The 25891-nt window shown below is 45.6% G+C and overlaps 1 protein-coding gene across 2 annotated transcripts in view; it reads right to left on the bottom strand.

Moving 5' to 3' along the window:
- Positions 1-1012: 1012 nt before the first annotated feature.
- LOC138268676 (uncharacterized) overlaps positions 1013-25891 on the bottom strand; it is a 72850-nt gene continuing 47971 nt past the window's right edge. For both annotated transcript variants that reach the window (XM_069218556.1, XM_069218557.1), the window contains exons 5-6: positions 12058-12182; positions 1013-2038 (exon numbers count right to left, since the gene is read on the bottom strand). In XM_069218556.1, coding sequence (XP_069074657.1) covers positions 1862-2038; positions 12058-12182 — 302 coding nt within the window. In that variant the 3' untranslated portion in view covers positions 1013-1861. The remainder of the gene's footprint in view (positions 2039-12057; positions 12183-25891) is intronic.

Here is a 25891-nt window from a genome sequence, read left to right as displayed (position 1 = left end):
GAAGGTGTAAAACATTTCCTTATCTGATTTATCAAGCAAATGGGCCTATGTGGTCTTAAAAGCAAATGTAGTGGGCCATAATGTACCTCTTTTATTGATGCATTAAGATTTCATACCTAAAATACACAAAAGCCTTTTTAGGCTAGCACAGCGATTAACTGCCTTTTAGGTCTTACCTGAAACAGCACATGCACTGTTGCTTGCAAGGCATTTTGTTAGATTACAGGGGCCTTAGAACCCACCAATTGCTTACCATTGGTTCACTTCATCCTTGCTTCTGGATGGTCAGTGCATGCTGGCTTCACTTCCTGTTCGTGTTTGTCCTTCCCGTGGAGCATGGCCAAAGTACTGCTTTCTTTCAGCATCCACTCTTCTTCCACTGCTTCCGCATTTTCTCAGACACTATTTTTTTAATTTAAGTTGTAGCACTCCGTTGAGTGCATATGATTTGCAGGATGCCTCACCCCTGCCTCTCGCACTTCACATTGTTGTGCTTCTCAGTTGTTATTTGCCCTGTTATTGGGCTATTGTTCTTGCCCCACTGTTGTTTCTGCACCAGTGTTGTTGCCACACCATGCACTGTATTCTTATTGCACCCCTACCACATCAACCTCCCACTTTGTTGCTTATCTCCATCCCTTCCTGCCCAGGAAAAACAAACATTGGCAAAGCCAAGAGGTCATGCCTGTGAATTGATAAAACCGAATAGTTCTACAATTTGGTTTTGTCCATTTTTTTCAGCCGTGTTTTACAGCAGCATCATACAGGTTTTTTTTTTTTTCAACTTTTAGCAATGTTGCTGTAAAACGTGGCTAAAAAAAACATTGAGAAAGCGAATAGAGCTCGCATAGGTGAGACCTCTTGACTTTGCCAATGCTTGTTTGCTAAGGGTGACTGGGACTCCCACAGTTCTTCTGTGTGGGACTTTACAATGCCCTCTAACATTTTATCCTCATAGATGTGAGGCATAATAAGGCAGCATTTACCTTTTTTGTGTTACAGAAGGAGTCACTTGTTTTGAAAACACCTTTTTTAATTAAAACATGCAAATAAATGTCTAGTGGTGAGGAGAGAGAGAAAGAGAGAGAAAAACAAGAATTAGAGGAAGCTGGACACATGCACACATTTCACATTAACAATGGTGCTTAGTAGGCTGTGATCATAATGAGCGCACATATCATAGAAATGGGAGCGGCTACAAGAGGCGTCTCTTTAGTCACTTCTTTTACTACTTTCCACCTCTGCTTGATAAATGATAATACTCTGGCTTGTTCCTTTTAATCAAACTTGGTCACAGTGCACTCTTTCTGTTTTAGGAATTCGGAGGATTATTTAGGAATGGTTCTCAACTCACTCATTACTTTCAGTGTTTGGGATGCACCCCAGTGGACGCGCCCTACTCAATGTTAGGAGTTCATTACCATTAACACCGGCTGACCACTCCTCAGTGTGTGCAGAGCAGGAGAGGACACCTACTACTTATACAGTTCCCCCTTGTTAGTCACTACTTGTCAGTTTGGTTCTAGGGACTGTCCTCTCTGAATCATACAGCTCGGCTATATAGGATTGCCCTATTAATCCAACGCTGAGGAAAAGTGGAAGGAAGCCACAATACTCAACATCAATCCAGACGTTCAAATGAGAAGATAAAGCATGGCTCCAGGCAGTAATGGTCTGAGTGTGGCTACCGGTGACCCACCAAGCCCACATCAAGATCATATGAAAGAGGCTGGGGGATGCGTGTAGAACCAAAGCAGAGTGCAGGACCACTGGAGCATTACAAGAGGAGACAGTGAGAGAGAAGGCTTGACATGCTACTGCTGGTGCTAAAAGTTATTTCAGGAATTATGCCATTGGACCCTCAGATCCTGCCTTCCAGTATCAGGGTCTTGAGGTCAGCAGCGGAATTGGCACAGAGTACTGTGTGGGTGATGCATCTCTTCTCTACCAGGGAGGCAACCGCCTCTCCCACCTCCAGGTGGCTCACGTATCCGGGGCCAAGACGATCTGGGGTGGCCACTCCCATGTTAATCTTTACCTGTGGGTGCAAAGACAAGTAGATTATTCTCCACAGTCAGGCAGTAGTAAAGTTACCTCCAAATACTGTGTTCATTTAGGAGGCTTAAAGTGGTATGCTCTGTCTGTATTGTGTTTTTACTCTCCATGGGTCACAGCATGCTAACGTTGTCAAAAAACGGATGGTTTGATTGGGCTCCTGGTACAGAAACAAGGCCATTGGTAGAAGGGGGTCAACACAACTGATTGCATTAGATTGAAAGGAAAGACCAGTTAGGGTGAAGGAGTCATACAAGTTCTTAGCCTTAGGTGAATAATTGGGTGGATGGGTGGCCTTAGAAGCCCATCCAAGGGATTGAGTTAAGGGAAGTTCTTTTGAGTTGTTAAACCACAATTCACTGGCCAGACTCAACTAGGTGATCATTGCAGGCAGGCCGTGGGCAAACATACAAATCCCAAGGTGGAAGACTACTGGGGCATGGTCCGGTGCGACAAAGAGGAAGGGTTTTACACCCCTATACATATGAATCGCCACACCTAAATATACAGTCCTGACGTGGAACGTAAGGGGCCTAGGTTCAATGATACAAGGCCCTTGCCTATTTGAGGAGGTGAAAAACCCATATGATATTCTTTCAGGAGACACATTTGATGATGGGGGGGGCGCAGATACTCTTCAAATGTGAGGTGGGGGCACTAGTGTGGATTAGACCAGGGTACCATGCCAGACTTCTGAAACTGACAAAGACCCAGAGAGCTGGTTTGTGATGATCTCTGGCCGGTTAAATGGGCAGGAGATTACATCGGCTGTGTATACACCCCCACTGTAGACCAGTCACTCTTCTTTGACTCCATATCTGTAAAGCTAGCTACAAAAAAACAACTGCCTTCATAATACTAGGGTTAGACATCAAGGGCCTGATTTATAGTTTGGTGGAGGGGTTACTCATTTACAATGGTGACAGATATCCTGTTTGCCGAAATATAATTCCCAAAGGATATAATAGGATTTATAACCCCTCTCTCAATCCCTAAATCACACCCTACCTGTGTGCTTGGTGTCTTGCTCTTACTGCCCATTGCCGACTGTCCTGGCGGCTAAGGTGGCACACGCATTGCAAAATAGTTCTATGACTAGGACTTAGAAGATGTGTGGCAGACTGGTAATGCACAGGCACAGGAACACTCCTTATAGTTAGCGCCACATGACTTACATGTCGGATTAGACAGAGTTTCAGACTCTGGACCTCTGGCCCTGATTACCCAAGCAGCATACTAATGCTGGATGGTATTAGCCCACAACCCCCTATTATTGCGACTTCAGTGGGGTACGCTGCACCCTCCAGTGCCCACATGGCAAATACAGTGCGCAATGCAGCAAGACAGCACATTTCAGGAGGGTCTACAGCAAGTGGTTTGTGATTATTTGACAGAGAACAAGGGTATAGCCTCATCCCCTGGGGTGGAAAAGGGAAGCCTTCAAGGCAGTCATTGGAGGTCACTGCATAGGGGCTGTGGTGGGGGTACGCAAGACAATAGACTGCTCTGGAGAATAGTCTCAGACCATGAGAGAGGAAAGAGGCCTCAAACCCTGAACGCAAGATACTTTTGAGTGCTGAGAGGGAGAAATATGCTGTCCAAGTAGAACGGCTCGACTGCCTGAAAACATATTTAGCATGGCAGAACGAGGAGGATGATAAAACGGGGCAGTTTGTAGCATGACTCACGAACCCTGAATTGAGGGGAGACTGCACCACACAGGATAAAGATGAATAGGGTTGTATGAAGACCTCTCAACACAACATATACAGAGTTTTCCACAATCACAAAGCAACCCTTCACAGGGATGGTCTAGCAGTAACAGCAGTGGAAATTTTAGACTTTTTAGCTTGCTGTTGGCTTACACAGGTGACTGCAGAGTAAACGGGCAGGCTTGATGAGCCTATCATGGACGTGGAAGGTAAAAATGCAATAGAGGAGCTGCAACCAGTAAGATACCAGGCTTAGATACACTGCCTGCCGAATTCTATAAAATCTATAGAGACATCCTTGCGTCACACCTCACTAAATTGTATGCAGTTTTAAAGGAGGCAGATATTCTCCCACAGAGCTTGAGAGATGAACTGGCAGTATCCCTCCAGAAAGCCCACAGGGACCCAACCAATATCACCTCGTACAGACCCCTGTCCTTGTGTAACATCGACTACAAAATACTGAGTAAAGTAGTGGCTAATAGACTTCTGCCCATAATGCCCTTGGTAGTCCTTCCTGACCAATGTGGATTTATCCCTGGGCGTCGCAGGTCCAACAATATTCAACAAGTCTTCTGCAGCCGGAGGAAACTCCTGATGAGTGCAGGAAGACTGCAATAGCCTTATCTATAGATTTAGAAAAAGTGTTTGATACGCAGAGCTTGCGAGTTCTACTGGCAGTTGTCAGTAAATCAGGGATAGGAGGGAGTTGGGTTCAATGGATTGCATTGTTGTGCACTAAGCAAACAGCCCAAGTGCGCATGGGCCAATTGATTTCTGGGGCATGCAAAGTCTTCCGGGGCACAAGACAGGGCTGCCTGTTATCACAGATGCTTTTCGTGCTTGCAGTGGAACCGTTTGTCGCACTAGTTAGAATGTAACATGCGCCGTGAGGAATAGAGCTGGTGGATGGAATTCACTCCATCTCCCTCCATGCGAATGATATGATCATGTACTGTCACGACGGTCAGACAGATCTGAACAAGACTCTGGCCCTACTAGAGGAGATAGGAAAGGTCTCTGGGCTTCGTACACATCTTTTGGTCCTGCTGTTTGCACAGGTAGGTTGGCTCAGGCACACTTCAAGAGCGGCCTGATAAAGGTACACTGGTTCATTCTTTCTCATCTACAATTTGAAGAACTCCTTCTAGCCATCGTTTCTCCTCAGTGGGGTGGGGTGGCGAGGAGAGCGGAGGGAAGCTGCGCATGGTGTTCACCAGCTAGCACCCCCCCTGAAAAGTCATTCATTCAATGCTCGGTCTGGGCAGGGGACTCCCTTTCCACCTTGACGAGGACTCTCCGGATACTTGACTGCTCCTCACATATGGTTGCAGACAGACACCAGTACTTGATGGCAGGTCGTAGGGGTGAAGGAAGCTAGTGCAGAGTAGCACAGCTGTTGTTCACTTTAATACAAAGCTGAGGAAATTATGGGTAATAAAGAACTGGAAGACGTAAAACCTGATTTATTATAGAGTTGTTTGAATTTACTGGGGGTGTCACACATCAAATAAACTAGCCCATACTGACAATAGTTCAAAATGTCTCCCCTTGGTACCTGAAAATTATTTAGCACCTTTCTGAAGGGAACAAAGGAACAACATCTAAATAATTGACCAATACAGTAAATTCTGCGTTGTGTCTATGAAGGCCAGAAGAACCTCTTAACTTGGTTTTTAACTGACAGATTATATCACAGTGTGGCTGTTGAAATCATTCTGGATTTCACCACCCCACCCCTCTGCAAAATAAGGGTGACCTCCCACAACTCTGATCTACCCAACTGGATCCACACAGAATCTGATCTCTCTCTAAAAATGTTCTTAACTGCAGACTAAGTTTAAGGCAAATAGTTCTTTTACAACAAGTCTCAGTGTTTCTCGTTCTGGAATCCACTACCTATTATCCGAGCTAGATCAATCACAACCTAAAGAGTTCTGCCCAGGGCGTATCCAGACTTGATGAATATCATTAGAATCTCCTGATACAACCAGCAAAAAAGCAGTCAAAACGAAAGTTCCCTCTTTGACAAAGCAAGAAAGCTACTTTCAAAGTTGGGATATCGAGTATAGGATGGCTGAGCAGTTGCAGAAGCCTGCTAGCTTTGGCAAATTGTGTCTCCAGCTATTATGCTGTTGCGGTGATAGTGAGGCATGCTTCTATGGTTGTTTCCGGTCATCAGGGACCCAAGAAACCTATTTCTGATTTGCTCTCACTGCTGAAGATGAAAACTTTCCTTGAGTGGTCTTCTGCCAAGAAAATAAGGATGCCTTTAATCCCCTATTTTTCTTGTGTGAGATATGTTGCTTGTCTTACCAGGCTCCTTCAGGATAGAGTAGCATCTTGATCCTTTGGTATCCTCATCTCCCTGCATACCAAACACATTTACGTCTCCGTGCTTCTGGGACCAACACGATAGACAAACGATCTCTGCCATATAACCCTCATGCCTGTCTTATTATCAACACAAGTACATGTGCATCTTGGGCATGGCTCAAGGAACGTGTTAGAGTTGCATCTTGGGACCTTTTGATCTGAATACGCATACGGTAAACCTGTCCCATGGAGCTAATTTCAAGAAAAATCACCATTCTTTCTGGAAAAGTCACTCAAAGTCAGCTTTTAGTCTTGCCAAGACAAGGGTTCTAAGACAATAGGTTTAATGCTTATTCCAGGCCCTGATTATATGGTAATTAGTGACACCAAAACTCTATCCTGCCAAGGAGGACAAACATGCAGGCTGTCAATTCACAGTTCAATTAAAGCCTGTGATTATCTCTGTAATTGTTATTGTTCCCACTGGTCAGTTCATGCTATGTAGAAAGGCTAGCAAAAGGACAAAGCAAAGCCTGAGAGTGTGCCACCAAACCACACAGAAACAATCCGAAGCCACTCCTGTTTGCCAGTTATGGTATTTGTCAGGTCACTATATTCAGGCACAGATGGAGAAGCCAGCACTAGCTTCTTATGATCACGGAGAGAGATAGTCCCATGACACTGTTGTGAAAACTAAAGGTAAGTATGCATTTTGGAATTTCATTTGATGCAAGATGAAAACAATTATACGTATAAGTAGATGCTGACACTAATGAAGGAAAATGAACCCCATTGTGGCAGATCCAGACACAGGCATCAGTGGGACTCTGCATCAGAATAATGAGTCTCTTTCACACAGGTCCATAATAAATCAAATCAAATTAATTGCTTTAGAGGTAATACAGGAAAGGTGGATGAGGCACAACATCATCTATTGTCCACAGCTAGTGGGGCCATGTACCCATGGCTGGCTCTTTTATCTGAGCTAAGTCACTCAAAATGTCCACAGTCCTTTGGGTTCCTAGCCTTATGATATGTGTTCCTTTAGAAGCTCTGCAGCAAAATGGCATTGTCCCTTTTTAAGTTGAGCATAGCAGTGCGAGTGCTGCTTTTCTGACGTGTTGGTATGTATCTGGGCTTTTAACCACGCCCATCACTATCACTCGTTCATGGGCTTGCCTTTCAAAAATCCTTTGTTATCATTGGTAAATGCTTTACTTTTGCCCCTCTTTGGGGCAGTTTTGTTACCTCTCCGAGGACCGACCCCGTTACATGGATAATTGCACTTTTGCTTATAGTAAGCAAGCAAACGTCTTTGTTCACGTTCATGGCGGCTGTGGCTTATTGAATCAGCTAGCTTATGTCAACTGTTTTACTTTTTATTTTCAGTTTGTGTGGCATGAAAATTCCAGTTAGGAATTTACAACGCTAATAGTTCTAAGTCATTTTTCAAGTTTCAGTCCTGTGTTGGAAAGATGAACTGAGCTCAAGAAAGAGACCCTTGGGCGAGAGGGCGGCAGGGAGCTGGCCACAAACTTTTAAAAGTGCCATTTCTTTTCGTTTTCAAAACCAGCCTCTTGATTTATGTTCATGTCCTTGTAGTGTCCTCTCAGAACTTCCTCTCTGTCTAGCCGACTGCCTTTTCCTCAAGATGTAAGATGGTATGTATGTTATTAGCGTTATTTTTATTTGCTAATATTCTTGCTTCTTCTTACGAGGAACGCAGAGGACTGTTCTTTCTGTGATGATGTAACATCACGACAGTTGCCTCTGATCAGCTATGCCACTAACTTTAACAGACCTGGATATGAAAAATACCAAATTGGAGGAAAAAGAGGGTTTTGCTTGTGACACTTCTTAAAATATAGTCTCTGTGACGTAGTTGTCAATGAAGGAACATTCTTGCGAGGCTTAAACTGTGCGTCTAGAGTGAGGTTTGTTTCTGTACAATAAATCACTGTTCGCATGAATGAGGTAAACTGGTGGCTTTTCTGACCATGCCACGACATGCAGTCCACGTGTATGAGCGGCACACACACAGCAGTATTTGCCCAATCTGAGGCCAGACCTCCAAGGAGCATGGTAGATGCCAGCGGGGGCTGTGCTCTCCCCTCCCTCTTGGCCTCCTATGACTTCCTGGCCGCTGCACAGCTGACATTCTCTGGGAACCACCAGCCGAATGGCTCCCTTCTGCTTCTTGTCTGTTCTAGTCTGCAGGGCACACATGCTGGCACACAGCCTCTTAGAGGAAGGCCGGCGGCTGCACAGCCAGGCAACAGGCACGTCACAGGGGTATGTAAGCAGGCACAGCATGCAGGGGTACGTGAACAGGCACGTCACAGGGCTGTTTGCGCATTCACCACACCAGAGAGGTGTTTGTGAGTGGGCACATCACAGGGGGACGTGTGGGTAAATACACCACACGGCAATATGTGAGAGAAGGAACGCTACTCAGAGGTATGTGACCAAACACGACACATTTAACGTGAGCAAACACACCACACACCATAGATACATCACCCAGACACAAAACGCATGGGTATGTGAGCAGTCATGCGTCATATGGGAACATGAGCGGGGCTATCAGATGAGGGTATGACAGTGTGCAAATCACACAAGAGTATCTGTCAGACATTGCACAGGAGTCTGTGTGTGTGTGCATGTGAGCTTAAATGGGGCCCCCGTGAATGTTTTGAGCCCCCTGACGAGTTGCCTCCCGTACTAAAGGGCCCCTGTTACACCCCTGGCGCCTAGGTTATTTGTAGGATGTCTTTGTCAGCATGTCTGATTTTGTGCCTTCCGTGTCTCTGTCCTGTTTTTTATTTCCCAAACTTGCGGTGCTGCTTTTTAGGTCAAGCGTACAAGCGTGCTGCCGTTTTGTAATCTATCTGTGGGCTTTTAACTACGCCCACCGCATGCCTATCACCATCACTCGTTTATGGGCTTGCCTTTCAAAAATCCTTTGTTATCATTGGTAAATGCGCTTCCCTTGTGCCTCCTTAGGGAGGTTTTGTTACCCCCTTGCAGACTGACCCTCTTACATGGATAATTGCACGATTGCCGATATGTTTGACTGTGGTGAACTTCTTTTTCCTTTTAGTGCAATGGTGCTTTGAATGAGCTCGCTTTTGTCAACTAATGTTTTACTTTTTATTTTCAATTTATGTGGCAAGAAAAGTCCAGTTAGGAATTTACAACGCTAATAGTGCTTTTTTAATAAATGTGCAGTTTCCAACTCTTCCTCCATCAACGCTTCAGCCTTGGTGCCTCAGGACTTGAATTTTATCTTGTGTTCCTTCTGACAGGAAATGTCTGGGCAGAAGACACTACACTGAGTTAAACTGGTTGTTTATCAGTGTTGTGAAACGTAGTATGCCTACACAGAGCTCTGTGCTGATCTAACATTACTTTCTTATAAGGCCTGACACAGTAAGGAATTCTGCTCATTCTGAATGCCATTCTAACTCAGTTTGAGATGCAAACAGGTGCATGCACACAAATTAGGACTCCAAATAGTGCTCCTATTTTTGCATTTACATCCTTACACGCATTTGTTCAGGAAATTTGATCAGCAGGTATCTTCTAATTTCACAAAAAGAAATGTTAACGATCCCTAAAGGACATGTAGACCAATGCCAGTGGGAAGAAAGACAAGGCTCATGGCAGAGGTCAGCTTTGGTAAGAGATTCATCCATAGGCATCCAGTCAAATCCTTGTACGTTTACATTTTCAAAGCAGAATACTTCAAGCTGTTGCTTGGAAAGCATGATGTGATTCAACAAGTGCTTTGTCATTGACCATGTCCCGTTCCAAGGTATGAAATCCCATTACTTCAGGAAATGTTATTTGAAAACACAGTATTGCTATGTTGGTCATGGCTTAGGGGTTTCAATTGTAGGCAGAACCAGGCCACATGCTGAGGGTTACGTTAGAATCGGGTGCAGAAATCGTCAAGGGAATTATTGTAGACACATTATCCACTTGTTTTTTTGTATCAGTTTGCTTTTTGTGCCTGTATCCAACATGTTTCACCTTGCAAGAGGGAAGATCTCCAACAACAGTCTTTGCAACTATTTTTACACTGTATGTCCATTACCACATTATTTTCCTAGCACAGTTTCCTCCACGTAGTACATGAAGGAAAATCCACATACAAAAAACCAGGACTGAGCACCATTTGTGTATTTTTTTACTTTTTGGCATTACTACCATAGCCAGTAAATACTGGTACAGTAGGGTGCGGCATTAAACATGTGCAGTTTTACTTTGCACAGCGTGCTCTTTCTGTCTACATCATCTCTGGGCCCCCACACTAAGTGGGGACCCCAAAATAATAACCTCTCCTACCATTCAGTGTCTTTCTGCGCTCTCTCATGGCTGGAACTTTTATTTTACAGCTGGGAGTAGTTTGTGTTTTAAGGGCCTTGTTTGTAATAATCTTCTAGTAGAGCTGCTAGCCCTGAAGATGTGTAATGTACTATGCTCTTTAGGGGCTAAATATATGGTTGCACTGCATTACTTTCTGCCCTTCTGTTTTCATGTGGTTATGCCCTCTATGGGCTGACTGTATGGTTATATAACCATGTTTCTTTAAAATTATATTTTTGTTGTGGTGCCCTCTAGGGGCTATTTTGAGCATTACAGTCTAATGCCAAAAGTTTATTTCTGATAAAGGTTTTTATTGGGTTTACATGATGATTGTATATGTTTCATGAATCTCTCCTTATTGCAATTGCGACCATGATACAGGCCAACTTAACATCCTTATTACACTATGACTGTTTGAACACTCTTGATATGTTTGGGTAACCTTCTAGCTTATTTCTCTTGCATGGCTGAATTGTGTTTTTTTTGGGAATTGTGTTAGCCAGCCAGCAACTCTGATAGTATTTGGGGGGGTGGAAGTGGTATTCTATTGGAATTAGCACAGCGGATTTAAATTAGGATGCTAAATGGCAACATTTTCATTTTTTGCTGCAGATAGAGGAAGAAGGTAGGAAGTGCTTTAGTTATACGCAGGGTTACTGGAATTATGTGGCAGGAAAAGACCAAATTATGAGTCACAGGTGACCAATTTATGTTGCAAGAAAAGTCCAGTTATCAATTCACAACAGCAGTAGCTCCAATTCCAACTAATGAGAGACATATTGCATTGCAAATGCTTGTTGTAATACAATTGTACCTTGACTAAAGGTATTGGGGGAGCAATCCTATCTCTTTCTACCCAATTGGGTTAAATGAGGCCCTCCTATAGAGATTCCTCCCTGTGGTTCTTTTTGAAGCTCTGCTTCACACAGAGCTTTCTTGAGAGTCTGATCAGGACTATGGTGTCAAATGATTATTGTGGGGTCTCTTCTTGATCATAATCGGCTTTGCAACTGTGTATGCCCAAACTGGTGTATCCAGCGTTATATCTGAACCTCCGGTTTTAAAGGCATCTTCAACCTTAGAAAGGGTTACTTAATGCAAGCTAAACAATGGTCCTTTGGAGATTAATCAATAAATTCAGGAGCTGATCCAGTCGTATACCCAAGGAAAGTACTACCTCCTTACTTTTCTTTAATAAATCTGGATGATAAAGTGAGGGCCACTATATACTTCTCTCTTTTTTGGCTCCACCTGTACCAAATCAAATGACACAGCACAGACAGTGGATCCTAGTCTATCATTCCTCTCTGGGGAAGCACAGCCTGAATCAGTTACCTTATTCTTTTGAATCTCAAATGTGTGTACCAATCTAAGACATATTTTTACAGTGTGTTTCCAAATTTGCCGCTCTCCTTAGACCACCCTCACCTTTGTCTGATTCCCTCACCACATTATCCAAAAAGATCTTTGCAAGTCAAAAAACACAGGTTGCTGGCTTAGAGAATACCAAACAGAGGCATGTTTTGCATACTGGACATTGGATAGTTTGCACTCAGAGCTTGCATTAAATTATTCTCGTAGGCATTAGAATGGTTCCTTCACTGACCTCATTGAGCTTACATGGAATGTTGGGATATTCCTCACGGACCACCTGGCAGAAGGCTAATGCTCCTGCTGCTCCCAAAGTCAAAAATCCTGTGCCAGGCATGAGAAGCCGCTCCCCTGCACCTCCTGGAAAAAAAAGTAAAGTAACACTTTGGTCTAGAGCAGATCAAGCAGTGTGAAAAGCACTATGGCCCTCATTCCGACCCTGGCGGTCATAGACCGCCAGGGTCGCGAATGACGGAAGCACCGCCAACAGGCTGGCGGTGCTTCATTCGTCATTCCGACTGCGGCGGTACAGCCGCGGTCGCCCAGCCGGGTCCGGCGGTTTCCTGCCGGATTTCCCCCGGCTGGGAGAATCCTCCAGGGCAGCGCTGCAAGCTTCTGACCCCCTTCCCGCCAGCCTGTTTCTGGCGGTTTTCACCGCCAGGAAGAGGCTGGTGGGAACGGGTGTCCTGGGGCCCCTGGGCGCCCCTGCACTGCCCATGCCACTGTCATGGGCAGTGCAGGGGCCCCCTAACAGGGCCCCAGCCTGCTTTTCACTGTCTGCCTAGCAGACAGTGAAAAGCGCGACGGGTGCAACTGCACCCGTCGCACACCTGCAACACCGCCGGCTCCATTCGGAGCCGGCTTCAGTGTTGCAGGCCCCCTTCCCTCTGGGCCGGCGGGCGCTAACAATGTTAGCGCCCGCCGGCCCAGCAGGAAGGTTGTAATGGCACCAGCGGTCTTTTGACCACGGTGCGGCCAAATGGCGGTCCTGAAGGAGAGATCGGTATAGGCGCACAGAGAGCGCCCACCTTTGATGCAAGTCTGACTATAAGGGGACGCTCCCTCTCCAGGATACCAGAGGCTACTAGCCTCGAGTGTTAGGGTCCTCCCCAGATATTCCCTTGGTTAAGGTAGGCCCTTCCTTCACCCCTTTTGTATTGTGATTATTTGTGCAGCGCTTAAGAAGCATATGCAACAGGGATCCAACGCCCTGAAGAATGCCCAGAGACCCTCCATAGCTCAATTACAAGGGCAGAAACATGTCGGCTACTTCTTTTAGATAGGTGACCTTGTGAGTCATTGCTCTCACATTGGTTCCCCATTCCTTTTTAATCACACCACACAGAACCCTCTATTAAAATTCACCCGGGTATCTGAGTAGGTGTTTTTATTTCCCTAGCATAGCTGGATCCCCTTTTCCAGAAATTAAATTAATTTACGCACTCCCTCCTGTTCTTTTAACAGTGAGGTCGAGTCCGCCCAGGTGGCACTGTCCTACCTGGGTGGGGCTAGTTGGTCATATGATGAAGCATGACACTATATAGTGTGTGAGACCACCTAGTCTGTAAAGGAAATCCCCCTCACAGACCACACACCACTTTACAGCTCACCTACATTACACCTCTAGTCGAGGTACACGAGTGGTCTAGTGTCACAATTGATACACTACCGACCTACTTACGTTATAAGAACCCCGTACTCTCATTTGTGATTTAGGGCGGCAACCGGCGCCCGCCGGGGTCAGAATGACCCCCTATGTAATTTGTGAGGGTTCAACTAGTCCTCCATCCAATAGATACAGGTTTTATTGTATTGTAGACAAGGTGATACAGTTCAAAAACTCTCAAGGTCACACAGCTGCATCCTGCTCATGAAATCTCTTTGAAATTGAATATTAAACACAATTGTGCTCCATGTTTGCCTAGGAACCCAGGGAAACAATGAATCAAAAAGTGGTTCCCTCAGAAATACTTCACAAGTGATAGATATGTATCCGGAAGTCCAAGTATATGAGGAGCAGGACAGGAATACTCAACATTATGTGATTGTGGCTAATAAATGAGCGACTGTGTCTCCACAGTGATTCCTGCATGTTTTTGCTCAGTATTTCACCCAGAGATCTCATCAGCCGTCAAAGTATTAGGTTGAATACTCACGATCCACAGAATGTTTTTAATACAATCATTTTATTGCAAGTTTTCAGCTTACAAACAAAACATTCGCTCTGCATATTATTGATACATTGACAGTCTGATCCACCTGAACAATATATTCCCAGGTCTGAGTTGGAAGTTGTCCCCCCCCCCCCAAACATTTTGGATACCACTTCAGGTTTTGTTTTACCTTCTAGTCCGGGGTAGTTCCACCATGTTTTCCAAATGTTATCATATTTGCAGGGGAAGCCCCCCGATCTGCAGAATTAATGCAGATGTTGTAATCCCGATTTGGCTGGTAACTCATGGGTTTTGAATTGAGGCCCTAAGTCTAGATAACTCTCCTGACCCGACAACTGCTTATTCATATTTATTTGGGACCAAGCTCCCTATTGTATCCATGGCATTCACAATTTTCACAATGTATCTACCCCAATATTTAGCTTTAGTAACATATATGGTGGCATGAGTTATATTTGTAGGACCAGCCACCACATAGCTAAAACACACTTTAAAAGGTATTTAATACATGCACAATACAGAACAAATGCAGTGCATCCCCGAGAGACAGAAGGTCTCTTAAGTTTGCTGAAATACAGGTGCTGATGAATTAGTTCAGAACTTGATTCAATTAAAAGGCAGTAATGAGAGCTACCTGTTTTGACACAATTAACTTCTGGCTCATTTTCAGCACCTCAAAAGGAGATTTGGACAATGAACATATTTTTTCAAAGAACATCAACTTCAGCTTTGTAACTAGAAATTTCCAGTGGCACAGATAAGAGTGTCTCATCTCTCATATTGTTGTGAGTGAACAAAACATGAGTTGTATTTCAGAATATAACTTGCTCAAATAATCCAATGCACTTACAGTGTACAATTTTGGGTTGTTCAAGTGGAATACCTTCTGAGGGATAAATGCTTAAGATCATGATTTTACATTTGTGTTCATTGTTGTCAAGCTTCATCGCCTCACAATTCATTTCAAAAGATGTAAACAAATGGTGCCTGATTCACAAACTGCATTTTGCCATATGTAAAGTAGTACTACAGTAGTATTGCATACTTACTACAAAATGTGATTTACAACCCTACGAGTGTAAATCTCCACCTTCACCTCTCCTATCTTACCTATCAGGGGATCCTTACACATGTATGTTTACTATTAGTAATACACGTGGAATAGATGTAGAAGGGCTCAGGGGGAGTGTTTGAAAAAATGAGGCATGCTTACTACAAAATATGTGTGATTTCGGGAGGAGTAGCGGGGGACTAAAGGAGTGTAGAGTAAGCCTATTCCTATTCACAAACTGCACTTCTAAAGTTACCACAACCAAAAAGGGCCTAAAACAATTGTAGATGTATTCCAGCTCAGAGCCGGAGTAAGTCCAGCACCGCACATGGCCAGCCACTGCTGCTACACATCCTCCCATAGAAAATAATGGAGGTATGCACATAAAATACAAATTAAAGGAAATAATGTTACATTAAATTAAATTAAAAATTGTGAAAACAATGTGAGATTATTGATTATTAATTTATAATTAAATTACTTTTGATTATTATATACATCATTATTATTAATTTAATATATAACAAAAAAGTATTTTTTATTTTAGATGAGAATGTTTTTAATTTAAACTTTGATAAATAATTTTATTTTAATTTTATATTGTTGAAATAATTACATTTTAAATTTGTATCAAGTTATTAATGCAGCAATGTTACTTACCCTGCAATCCTGTGTTTGTGGCACCTAGTGCTGTAGGTTCACATGCTGTGCATACTTCTGCCATTCAGTGTTGGGCTCTGACATGTGCAACTTGTTTTTGTTTGAAGAAGTCTTTTTCGACTTACAATGTGTGGGGACTCCACCTATCGTAGGTAATGCTCTTTAGTTTGGTTATTTTTTTGCACAGAGAGCAAAGATGTAGATGGAACATAGAGATACAGTAAAGATGACCATCTGAAATAAAGGATTAAGATAAGATCATCTGCAACAGACCCCAGGCAACAGAGGAGAAAGGTGGGCACTTGTGAATCTACAGCACTATATGCAACAAACAGATGCTTACAGGGTGAGTAACATTTTCAGTTTGTTGCATATGTAGCTGTAGATACACATGCTGTGCATAGACTGTAAAGCAGTCCTCCCATAACCAGTGGCTTTGCCTGACGATGTTGCAGAAGACTAAAACAGTGTGTGTAGAAAAGCCTGGCTAACTCTAGCTTGTTGTCTAATTAGGACATTCTCACAGTAGTGCTTAATAAAACTGTGAGGAGTGGACCAAGTAGCTGCTTTACAGATGTCGGCTAGTGGTATGCTTCTAAAGAAAACACCAAAACCCTCTTTCTTGTGAGTGGAATGGGGTCTGGGAGGGATGGGCAGAGACCTTTTAGCTTTAGCGTAACAAGTTTGAATACTCTTGAAAGCCATTGTGCAACCCCTGCCTTGGAAATGACACGCTCCCTGTGTGGGTTAGAGTAGGGCACAAATAGCTGTTGTGTCTTACGAAATGGCTTTGTTCTGTCTCTGTAATACATTAATGTCCTTTTAACATCTAAGGTATGTAAAGCATATTCCGCTACAGACTCTGGATGTGGAAAGAAGACTGGCAACTCAATTGTCTGATTAACGTAGAAACTGGAGACCACAATATGGAGGAATTTGGGGTTGGTTCTGAGAACCACATTATCTTGATGAGCCTGGAAGAAAGGCCCTTCCAAGGTAAGAGCTTGTATCTCACTGACTCATCTGAGAGAAGTGATGGCTACAAGGAAAGCTACTTTCCATGATAGAAATTGCAGTGGGCAAGAGTGAAGTGGCTCAAATAGGAGGGCCTATGAGCCTAGCAGGAACCAAGTTAAGATTCCACATCGGAATAGGAGGCGTCTGGGTGGGATAACCCACTTAAGTTCTTTGAAGGTCTTAATTATGTTACTCTGAAGAATCAAGTGTTTTGCCTATTCTGTAGGTAAGCAGCCACAGCAGCTAGATGCAATCGAATAGAAGTACAGGCGAGGCCTGACGGCTGGAGTTGCAAAAGGTAACAGACAAGGGGGGTCATTCTAACCCTGGCGGTCCAAGACCGCCAGGGCTAAAATGACGGGGGCACCGTCAACAGGCTGGCGGTGCCCCGCTGGGCATTCTGACCGCGGCGGTTTGACCGCGGTCAGAAGTGGAAAACCGGCGGTCTCCCGCCGGTTTTCCGCTGCCCATTTGAATCCTCCATGGCGGCGCAGCTCGCTGCGCCGCCATGGGGATTCTGACAGCCCATACCGCAATCCTGTTCCTGGCGGTTCGCCCGCCAGGAACAGGATGGCGGTATGGGTTGTCGTGGGGCCCCTGGGGGCCCCTGCAGTGCCCATGCCATGGGCACTGCAGGGGCCCCCGTAAGAGGGCCCCACAAAGAATTTCACTGTCTGCATTGCAGACAGTGAAATTCGCGACGGGTGCCACTGCACCCGTCGCACCTTCCCACTCCGCCGGCTCCATTCGGAGCCGGCGTCCTCGTGGGAAGGTAGTTTTGCACTGGGCTGGCGGGCGGCCTTTTGGCGGTCGCCCGCCAGCCCAGTGCAAAACCCAGAATACCCTCAGCGGTCTTCCGACCGCGGAGCGGTATTTTGGAGGGGGAAGTCTGGCGGGCGGCCTCTGCCGCCCGCCAGACTTAGAATCACCCCCTAGGTCCTGTAATGATGGTGTAAGTGGACTGATATGTTTGGGAGGTCAATAGTGCACAAAATGTTTACATTTGGTTGCATAATAGACCCTGACTGTAGGCCTGCATGCTTCATGAAGAACATGAAGAATAAACATACACTCCCCAGAGAGGTTGAGATAACCAAACTGTAAGACTTCAGGAGCCAAATCGCAAGGTTGAGCTGCTGAGGATTGGGGTGCTGGAGACTGCCATTGGGGAGGCTGCCATTGGGGAGGCTTTGGGTGAGAAGGACCTGCCAATTGGGGAGGGTCTTGTGGGAAACTAGACCAAGGTCTAATAGAGTGGAGTATCATGGCTGGCGCACCCAGGTTGGAGCTACTAGATGAGAGTAGAGGGAGGTCTCCCTCAGATGAGAGTAGAGGGAGGTCTCCCTCAGCCTGCAAGCTACAAATGGTAGGAGCGCGAGAGGCAGCAAAGCATAAGCAAACATCCCTACCCAGTTAATCCATAGACCATTGCCAATGGACTGCAGGTGTGGTAACCTGGCGGCAAGATTTGGTAATTTTTCATTTTTGGTGGTGGTGAACAGATCTATCTGAAGAAAACCCACCACTGAAAGTAAGGAAGTAAGGTCTGTAGGTGGAGTTCCCACTCATGAACTTGTAGATGAGTCCTGCTGAGTAGGTGTGCCGGGTCGTTGTCCACACCTAGAATGCACTGGATGATCAGATGCACCTTGTGATGAATCGCCCACAACGACATGCTCTGGGCTAAAGCAGGCAGCAGGGGCGAGTCCGTGCCCTTCTGCTTCTGTAGGTAAAACATGGCTGTGGAGTTGTCAGTCTAGAATAACACGATTTTCTTGTGAATGAGTGGAAAGAATGTTTGGAGAGCAAAGTGGATAGCCAGCAACTCCAGGTGGTTGAAGTGAAGACTCTGCCGTGTGGGCGTCCAGAAGCCTTGTATTGTATTATCTTGTAGGTGTGCTCCTAATCCGGTGAGTGAAGCAACTGTAGGAATGGTCTCCTTTGGACCTGGGTCTAAAAAAGACCGTCCCTGCAACAGGTTGTTTGCGTTCCTGCACTACAGAGAGCAATGTGTGCAACCCCTTATCAAAACTAAATCTTCCAATTGACTCTTCACTTGAGACTGCTGTAAGGCATGCATGTGTAACCTTGCATGAGGGACTATAGCGATGCGGAACGCCATCATGCCTAGCAAGCGCATCACCCTCCTGACCATTACCTGATAGTCTGACTGGGGAAAAAAGGCAGCAGGCTTTAAAACGCATTCACCTTGGTGAGACTGGGGTAAGCTTTTCCCACCCTTGAGTTTAAAGTAGCCCAGAGGAAGGGTTGTACTTGGAGGGGCTGAAGGTGGGATTTGGCTACATTTATGGTAAAGCCTAGCCTGTGCAGAAGGTTTATAGTTATCTGCATGTATGCTAGATATTGCTGCTGTGTGGCACTCTTGATCAGCCATGATCGAGTTAAGGGAACATGTGGATGCCATCCCGTCTGAGCTGAGCAGCTACCAAGGCTAGACACTTGGTAAATACCCTAAGAGCTGTTGTGACCTTCAGGGACAACATTGTGAACTGATAATGCTGTCCACTCACCACAAATCACAGGAATCTTTGATGGGATGGGTGCATGGGATTATGGATGTCGGCATCCTTCAAGTTGAGGACGGTCAGGAAGTTGCCTTGCCGCAAAAGAAGGATGACATCCTGAAGTGTGACCATATGAAACTGATACGACAGGATGCACTTGTTGAGGGGCCGAAGGTCGAGTATGGGTCTGAGGGAGCCATCCTCTTTGGGATGCAGGGAGTACACCCCTTTGCCACAATGTTGCAGCAGTACTGGCTCTGTGGCCTGTTTGGCAAATAGCATGTACATCGCCTCTTGGAGCAGACACTGGTGTTGTGTGTGTGTGGGGGGTGGGAAATGTTGGGTGGTGTTTGGGTAAGTTCTAAACAGAACCCCTCCTGTATGATGACTTAGAACCTACCGGTCACAGGTTGTTACCTCCCAGTGGGGTAGGAACCCCTGCAATCTGCCCCTAACCGGTGGTTGGCTGGAAGGTTAGCTTCACTGTTTTGGTGCAGTGGCTCCTTTGGGAGCTGCTTCCTTTCCTCTATCTATAGCATTGTTCCCACTATATCCTTCCATGTAGAAACCTAGTGAAGTGGTTTGCTGCTGTTGTCTGGTGAAGGTGGTGGAAGTTCTCTGGCGTTGCAACTGCTTTGGCTGCGCCACAGTACTGTGGGGAGTGACAGGAGCTGGAGGCAGTAGGTATCTGTATTGCGCCCATGGCTTTAGCCCTGTCAGTGTCCTTGATTTTTTTAAAACATCTTATTGCCTGTGGGCCATAAGATGCTTGCCACTGAAGGGCACGTTAAGGAGATATTGTAGTACCTCCAATTTAAAATGGGAGACACATTGCCATGCATGGCGAGGGAGGAGGAGACTAGAGTCAATACCATGTGCAGCGGTGTCTGTGGTATCCAGAGTGCAACGAATGTTGGTGTTGCAGATGATTTTCCCCTCTGTCACCAACTCCTGCTCCTGCTTACAGTATTGTTCTGGAAGATATTGTATAAGATCGTCCATCTGATCCCAGTGGGCTCTATCATACTGGGAGGGCAAGTGAATGGAGTTAGCATTGCACCCCTGAATGGCAGATTGTGCTGCAATGCAATTGCCAATCAGCCACATCTATCTTCTTGCTATCTTGGTCTGAAGGGGACACGTCCCCTGTAACATGGGAGTTATCTCTCTTTCTGGCCATGTGAACCACCAGTGAATCGGGGGGCAATTGCCCTCTGATGTAGGGGGGTCTGAGGGAGAAGCCTTAAACTTCTTGTCAGCTAGAGGCGTGATGATTCTGGCTTTCACAGGCTCCTTGAAGATGTCCCCAGCAGGTTTTAGAATGCCCTTAAACATGGGTAAGTACTGGAGGGACCTCTGAGTGGAGGAGAAGGTTTCCAGAGGGAAATCCTCCTCCTCAGGCTGAACGTGCAGATCAACCTTATGAAAAAGGGCTGCGCTGTGTAGTACCTCATGGTATAAGGCTGTGTCGTCAGGAGGAGAGGGTTTGGCTAGGTAGATATCCGACTCAGTGTTTGCTGGGTGATCTACTTGATAGAAATTCCAAGGGTCCGGAGCCTAGGGGTCATATGGTGGATCATAAGGCTTGTAGGGAGACTCTGGGCTGTCCTCACACCTTGAATGTGAAGATCCCTGTGGCGAATGTGGGTGAAGGTCCACAGGCAGCAAAGGGGAGGTAGGAACAGGAGGGGACAGAGGAGGAGGGGGAGGATGAGGAAAAGAAGGAGGAAGAGGAGGCCTGGAAGGACCAGACAATAAAGGAGAGGTGCTTCTGTTCTGTCTCTAATGCTTTTTGGGTATTGGGGCCAAAGAAGGGTTGAGGGCCTCCTCAAAAGTCAGGCTTCCCTAGTGAAGGATGGAGTGCTTGGGTGACTGCACAAGCTTAGCCAGAATCTAGCCCGTGCCCAGCTGAATGTGGATCCTCTGCTGACCTGCATCAAGACATTTCTGAATCCATTGCAGGAAGGGCTAATCGAGCTCCTCAGATGATGGCCTGGACGGAGCCCAAGAAGGTTGGTGCCCAGAATGCACCAAGGTGGATTTCGACTCCAAACTTTTTGACTCAGAGTGCGGCCGATAGGGTGTCTTCAGATCCAGCACTGATGTGGCAGTCAACAGCAAGGGACAAGGCTTCGAAGCAGACATCGGTGCTGATGGTAAAGAGAGCGTCGGGTCTGGTAGATAAATGGTGACAATGGCCATGAGGCAGTAGTGACCCTGAGCCATCAAATGAGGCATGAGAGCTCAAGCCTGGTACCTCCGAAGGATGGGAGATAGCAGTACTCACTGCAATCCTCAGCAACTGCTGTTGAGCCGACGGGGACATTTCAGCTTTAACGTCAGACTCGGAGTCTGCATCCTCTGACGAGAACCCCTCTTCAATCTCGGAGCGAGAAGTGCCCGACTGCTGCAGACCTTCCTCCTCGCCGAAGATATCACGGGTGTGCTCTGCGCCACTGAAGCCGAGCCAATGTATTGTGCCCCTCAGTTGCGAAATGTCTTTTTGTTGCCAAACGTAAGACACAACGCACAGGATTTCTCTTGGTGGTCCAGGGGCAGGCATAAGTTACAGACTTTGTGCAAGTTCATCCTGGATTACTTGGCGTGGTAAGTTGGAAAGAACTGAAAAGGAGTCCTTTTCATTAGTTAGACATTCTCAGCTGTTGAAGTGACGACAGTCGAAGGGGGCAGAGCCCCGATGTGGAGAGTTTATTGACCATGAGACAGAAACAAAGGAACTCCCGGCGGAGACCAATGAACAGCAGGATTGTTTTGACTGACGAGCGACGGTGCAGAAGGCCTGGCGGGAATGCGTGGAGTTGAACCGGAGCTCTTGTATAAATGTATGAACCCAACTGCAGAGAAAATCAGTCTAACTATGGAGTCGACGCCCATGCGCATTACCTGCGATAGGTGGAGTCACCACGCCTCATGACTCTAAAAGACTTCTTCAAACAAGTTGCACACGTCTGAGCGCAACTCTAAATGGCAGGAGTATGCACAGCATGTGCATCTACAGCTACACGTCATGAACATATTTTTACTAATTTCTTTCAAGTTTAATAAACTTTTGTTTTACATTTTCTTATATTTTACCATAGGGAGATTCCCTAACACCAGGGCAGGCAAGACATGCAAGTTTACCGTTTTGAGTAACTTTACACTGCTAAATGGATTATAGCTAAGGTCATTAAAAAAAGTTAATATAAGGCAACCAGTAATCTTCAAACGGGCAGAATTACCAGAGTATAAGTGATGAATGGCTTCAGTTAGATCTACTGGGACCCCAAATCGAAACAGTAGCTCACTCCAAAACCTTCAGTCTTTATCGAATGCTGCCCTCAAGTCCAGGAAGACTAAAAAAGCCCCTCTCCCTACAAAGGCCATCAGGCTCACACCCTTTTAAATTATGCTGATACCGGTCTAGAAACCTGCCTAGCAATATGCAGTGAATACGTGTTTTCCAAGTGTGCCTTGACTATGTTGGCCTAATGTTATAAAAGGGATCTCTATTTGGCAGTGGTTCGACCCTGTCCAAGTAGGTATCCTCACTCTTGTCAGGGACTGCGAGTCACACAGCTAAGATAACCCCTGCATACTTCCTTGATAGCTTGGAATGAGCAGTCAGGCTTATCGCAGGGGCAATGTGCAAAGTATTGTGTATACACACACACACACATACAGACAGACACACATACGCAGTGAAAACACCACAAAAGTACTCCTATAGCCTATATTTATCAGAGTAAAACAAGAACAAAACAACAAAAATCCAACTTACACAAGTAAAGATATGAATTTTCAAAGATTAAATCTTAATATAGCACTTAGAAACACAATAGCTCCAACTGGGGCTATCATGGCATCTTGACGGAGTTGCTTCCAACAGTTTGACGACACTCACGAGGGACTGCTGGCCAGTCACGGAGTCGCACAGACCCCAGGTACAGTACCTTGGAAGACGATGAGGAAACAAAGACGCTGCACGGAGACGGGGAGGTAAACCGTTGCTGGAGCAGGTGCGGCATCCGTTTCTTACTGCTACTGGGAAGGAGAGACGTTGGTTCCTTACTGCTAGGCAGGGAGGATGTGGCGTCAGTTACTTACGATTGCAGGGGAGGTGATGTCTGTTGTAAGGCATCAGTTTCTTAGAACAAGGCGGGGTGGATGAATCCAACAGGTTAAGATGCAAAGTGTCGACTTCACAGTGTTGCGGTCACACCACACGGCCACAGGTGCTGCGGTGGAATCGGGTGCCACAGACGTTGGTGACAGGGTGCTCTGGACTCACACTGTGGCAGGACTTCAGGGGTGCTGTGGCGGCATCAGGCCCGTGGCGACGGTTACGGTATTTGCACTCAGCGGGGACCCCGGCTCCAGTGCAGGCAGCGGCACAGAGTTGGACAGGGGTGCAGGTTCCAAAGTCACTCTGGAGTCGATGTGCTTGGTTTATTCTTGGTTGCACCAGAACTCACTCCCCAGGGCTCAGGAACTGAATTTGGCACCACCTGGAAAGTCAAGACTCTCAGCAAGAGAGCCCAGGTGCTGGCAGATGAAGTCTTTGATGTCCCTGAGATTTAACATGAGGCAAGATCAGTACAAGCCCGTCAAGAACCTTTGGAAGCAGCATGTAGAAAGCAAAGTCCAGTCCTTTCACTCCCAGGACAGAAGCAGCAGGCCAGAATGCAAAGCAGCAGGCAGAGTGCCAGTCCCTCTTACAGCATCCAGCATCCAGCTCTTCTTCCTGGCAGAATGTCCAGAAGGATTCTAACTATGTGGGGGTCAGAGATCCAGTACTTATACCCATTTCTGTTTTTGAAGTAGGCAAACATCAAAGAGAAGACTTTGTAGTACACAAGACCCTGCCTTTCCCTGCCCTCCTGATACACTCCAAGGGGTTGGAGACTGCTTTGTGTAAGGACAGGAACAGCTCTTTTCAGGTGCAAGCATCAGCTCCTCCCACCACTCTTGCTCAGGAAGACCCATCAGGAAATGCAGGGCACACCTCAGCTCTCTTTGTGTGACTGTTTAGAGTAAATTCACAAACAGCCCAACTGTCATCCGGACCAAGACGTGTATTCTTCAGACAGGCAAAGGCACAGAAAGGTTAAACAAGAAAATGCCCACTTTCTGAAAGTAGCATTTTCAAACCTACAATTCAAAAACTAACTTCACCAAAAGATGTATTTTTAAATTGTGAGTTCAGAGACCCAAAACTCAAAATCTCTATCTGCTCCCAATGGGAAATTACACTTGAAAGATATTTCAGGGCAATCCACATGTTAAGCTATGGGAGAGACAGGTCTTGCAATAGTGAAAAACGAATTTAACAGTATTTCACTATAAGAACATGTAAAACACACAGGTATATGCCCTACATATTAAATACACTGCACCATGCCCACGGGACTGCCTTGGGTCTACCTTAGGGGTGACTTACATGTAGTAAAGGGGAAGGTTTGGTGCAGGTCGAATTGGCAGTTTAAAACTGCAATGGCAGGCCTGAGACATGTTTGCAGGGCTACTCATGTGGGTGGACCAATCATAGCTGCAGGCCCACTAGTAACATTTGATTTACAGGCCCTGGGAACACCTGGTGCACTATACAAGGGATTTACTAGTATATCGAATATGCTAAGCATGGAGAAACCAATCAACAGTACAATTTAGACAGAGAGCACTTGCACTTTAGCAGTGGTCAGTAGTGGTAAAATGCCCAGAGCCTAAAGCCAGCAAAAACAATATACAGCACCCAGTCAAAAACAGGAGATCAGAGGCAAAAGGTTTTGGGATAACCTTGCAAAAAGGGACACCAAAATGTTATGCTCTCTGCCAAGCATATATATTGGCCAGTAATTTCCTGGACACTCAGCATCTCCTATTTTAGAGTAGAACAATTATTGCCTTGAGTTCTTGAGCTATTTGGTGGGACAGCGCTCAACGTCAGGACCTTATTAAACATCACATCTAAAGGGGCCCACCATATATTTGCAACATAAGTGAAAGAAATATATCTGGTGGGAAAGTTAAAAGGATTGAGAAATGTACCAATTTTTTCACTGGCTATTGCCCGATTACCCGTGTATGGGGTAAATGATGCAGTCATGTTAATTTGATTACTGATTAAAATGTGTCTCTTTACTAACATGCCCTAAAAGGTTTTGGGGCCTGTTGGGCTCCTAAACTACTTCATTAATTGGCACATGGCACAACATAGTCATGAAAGCCTCCTATTAACAAGCGGGATTAACCTCCTCAGGAGCCGGTCCAGACAATACATTTAGATTCAGCAAGACTGCCTCTAGTTATTTGATGTCCCTCTGTATATTGTGCTATGCCTTTACACCCGGATGTGGAACTGGGATTGAGATTGCATGGTGAATTGTAGAGATGCACTGACTGCAGAGTGTCACCAGAAAGATGGAGTCTGTGTGTTTCAGTAAGTTATAAAGTAATGTAGATGGATGTAGCTGCTATTGCCTTTTTGGAGGGATCAGGAGAGACTGACCTTGGCTTCCCTTATATAAACTCCCTTTTAGTTTCTTTGAATATGTTGCCTCTTAAATTGTACCTACTTATCACTTTGTATTTCATTAGAAACAGCTGTCTTATTACCAGAAGGTAAGAATAGTATCTGAGGTC

Source organism: Pleurodeles waltl, chromosome 12 (assembly GCF_031143425.1).
Source record: "Pleurodeles waltl isolate 20211129_DDA chromosome 12, aPleWal1.hap1.20221129, whole genome shotgun sequence".
Lineage (NCBI taxonomy): Eukaryota > Metazoa > Chordata > Amphibia > Caudata > Salamandridae > Pleurodeles > Pleurodeles waltl.
This window is presented reverse-complemented; position numbering and strand designations above follow the sequence as displayed.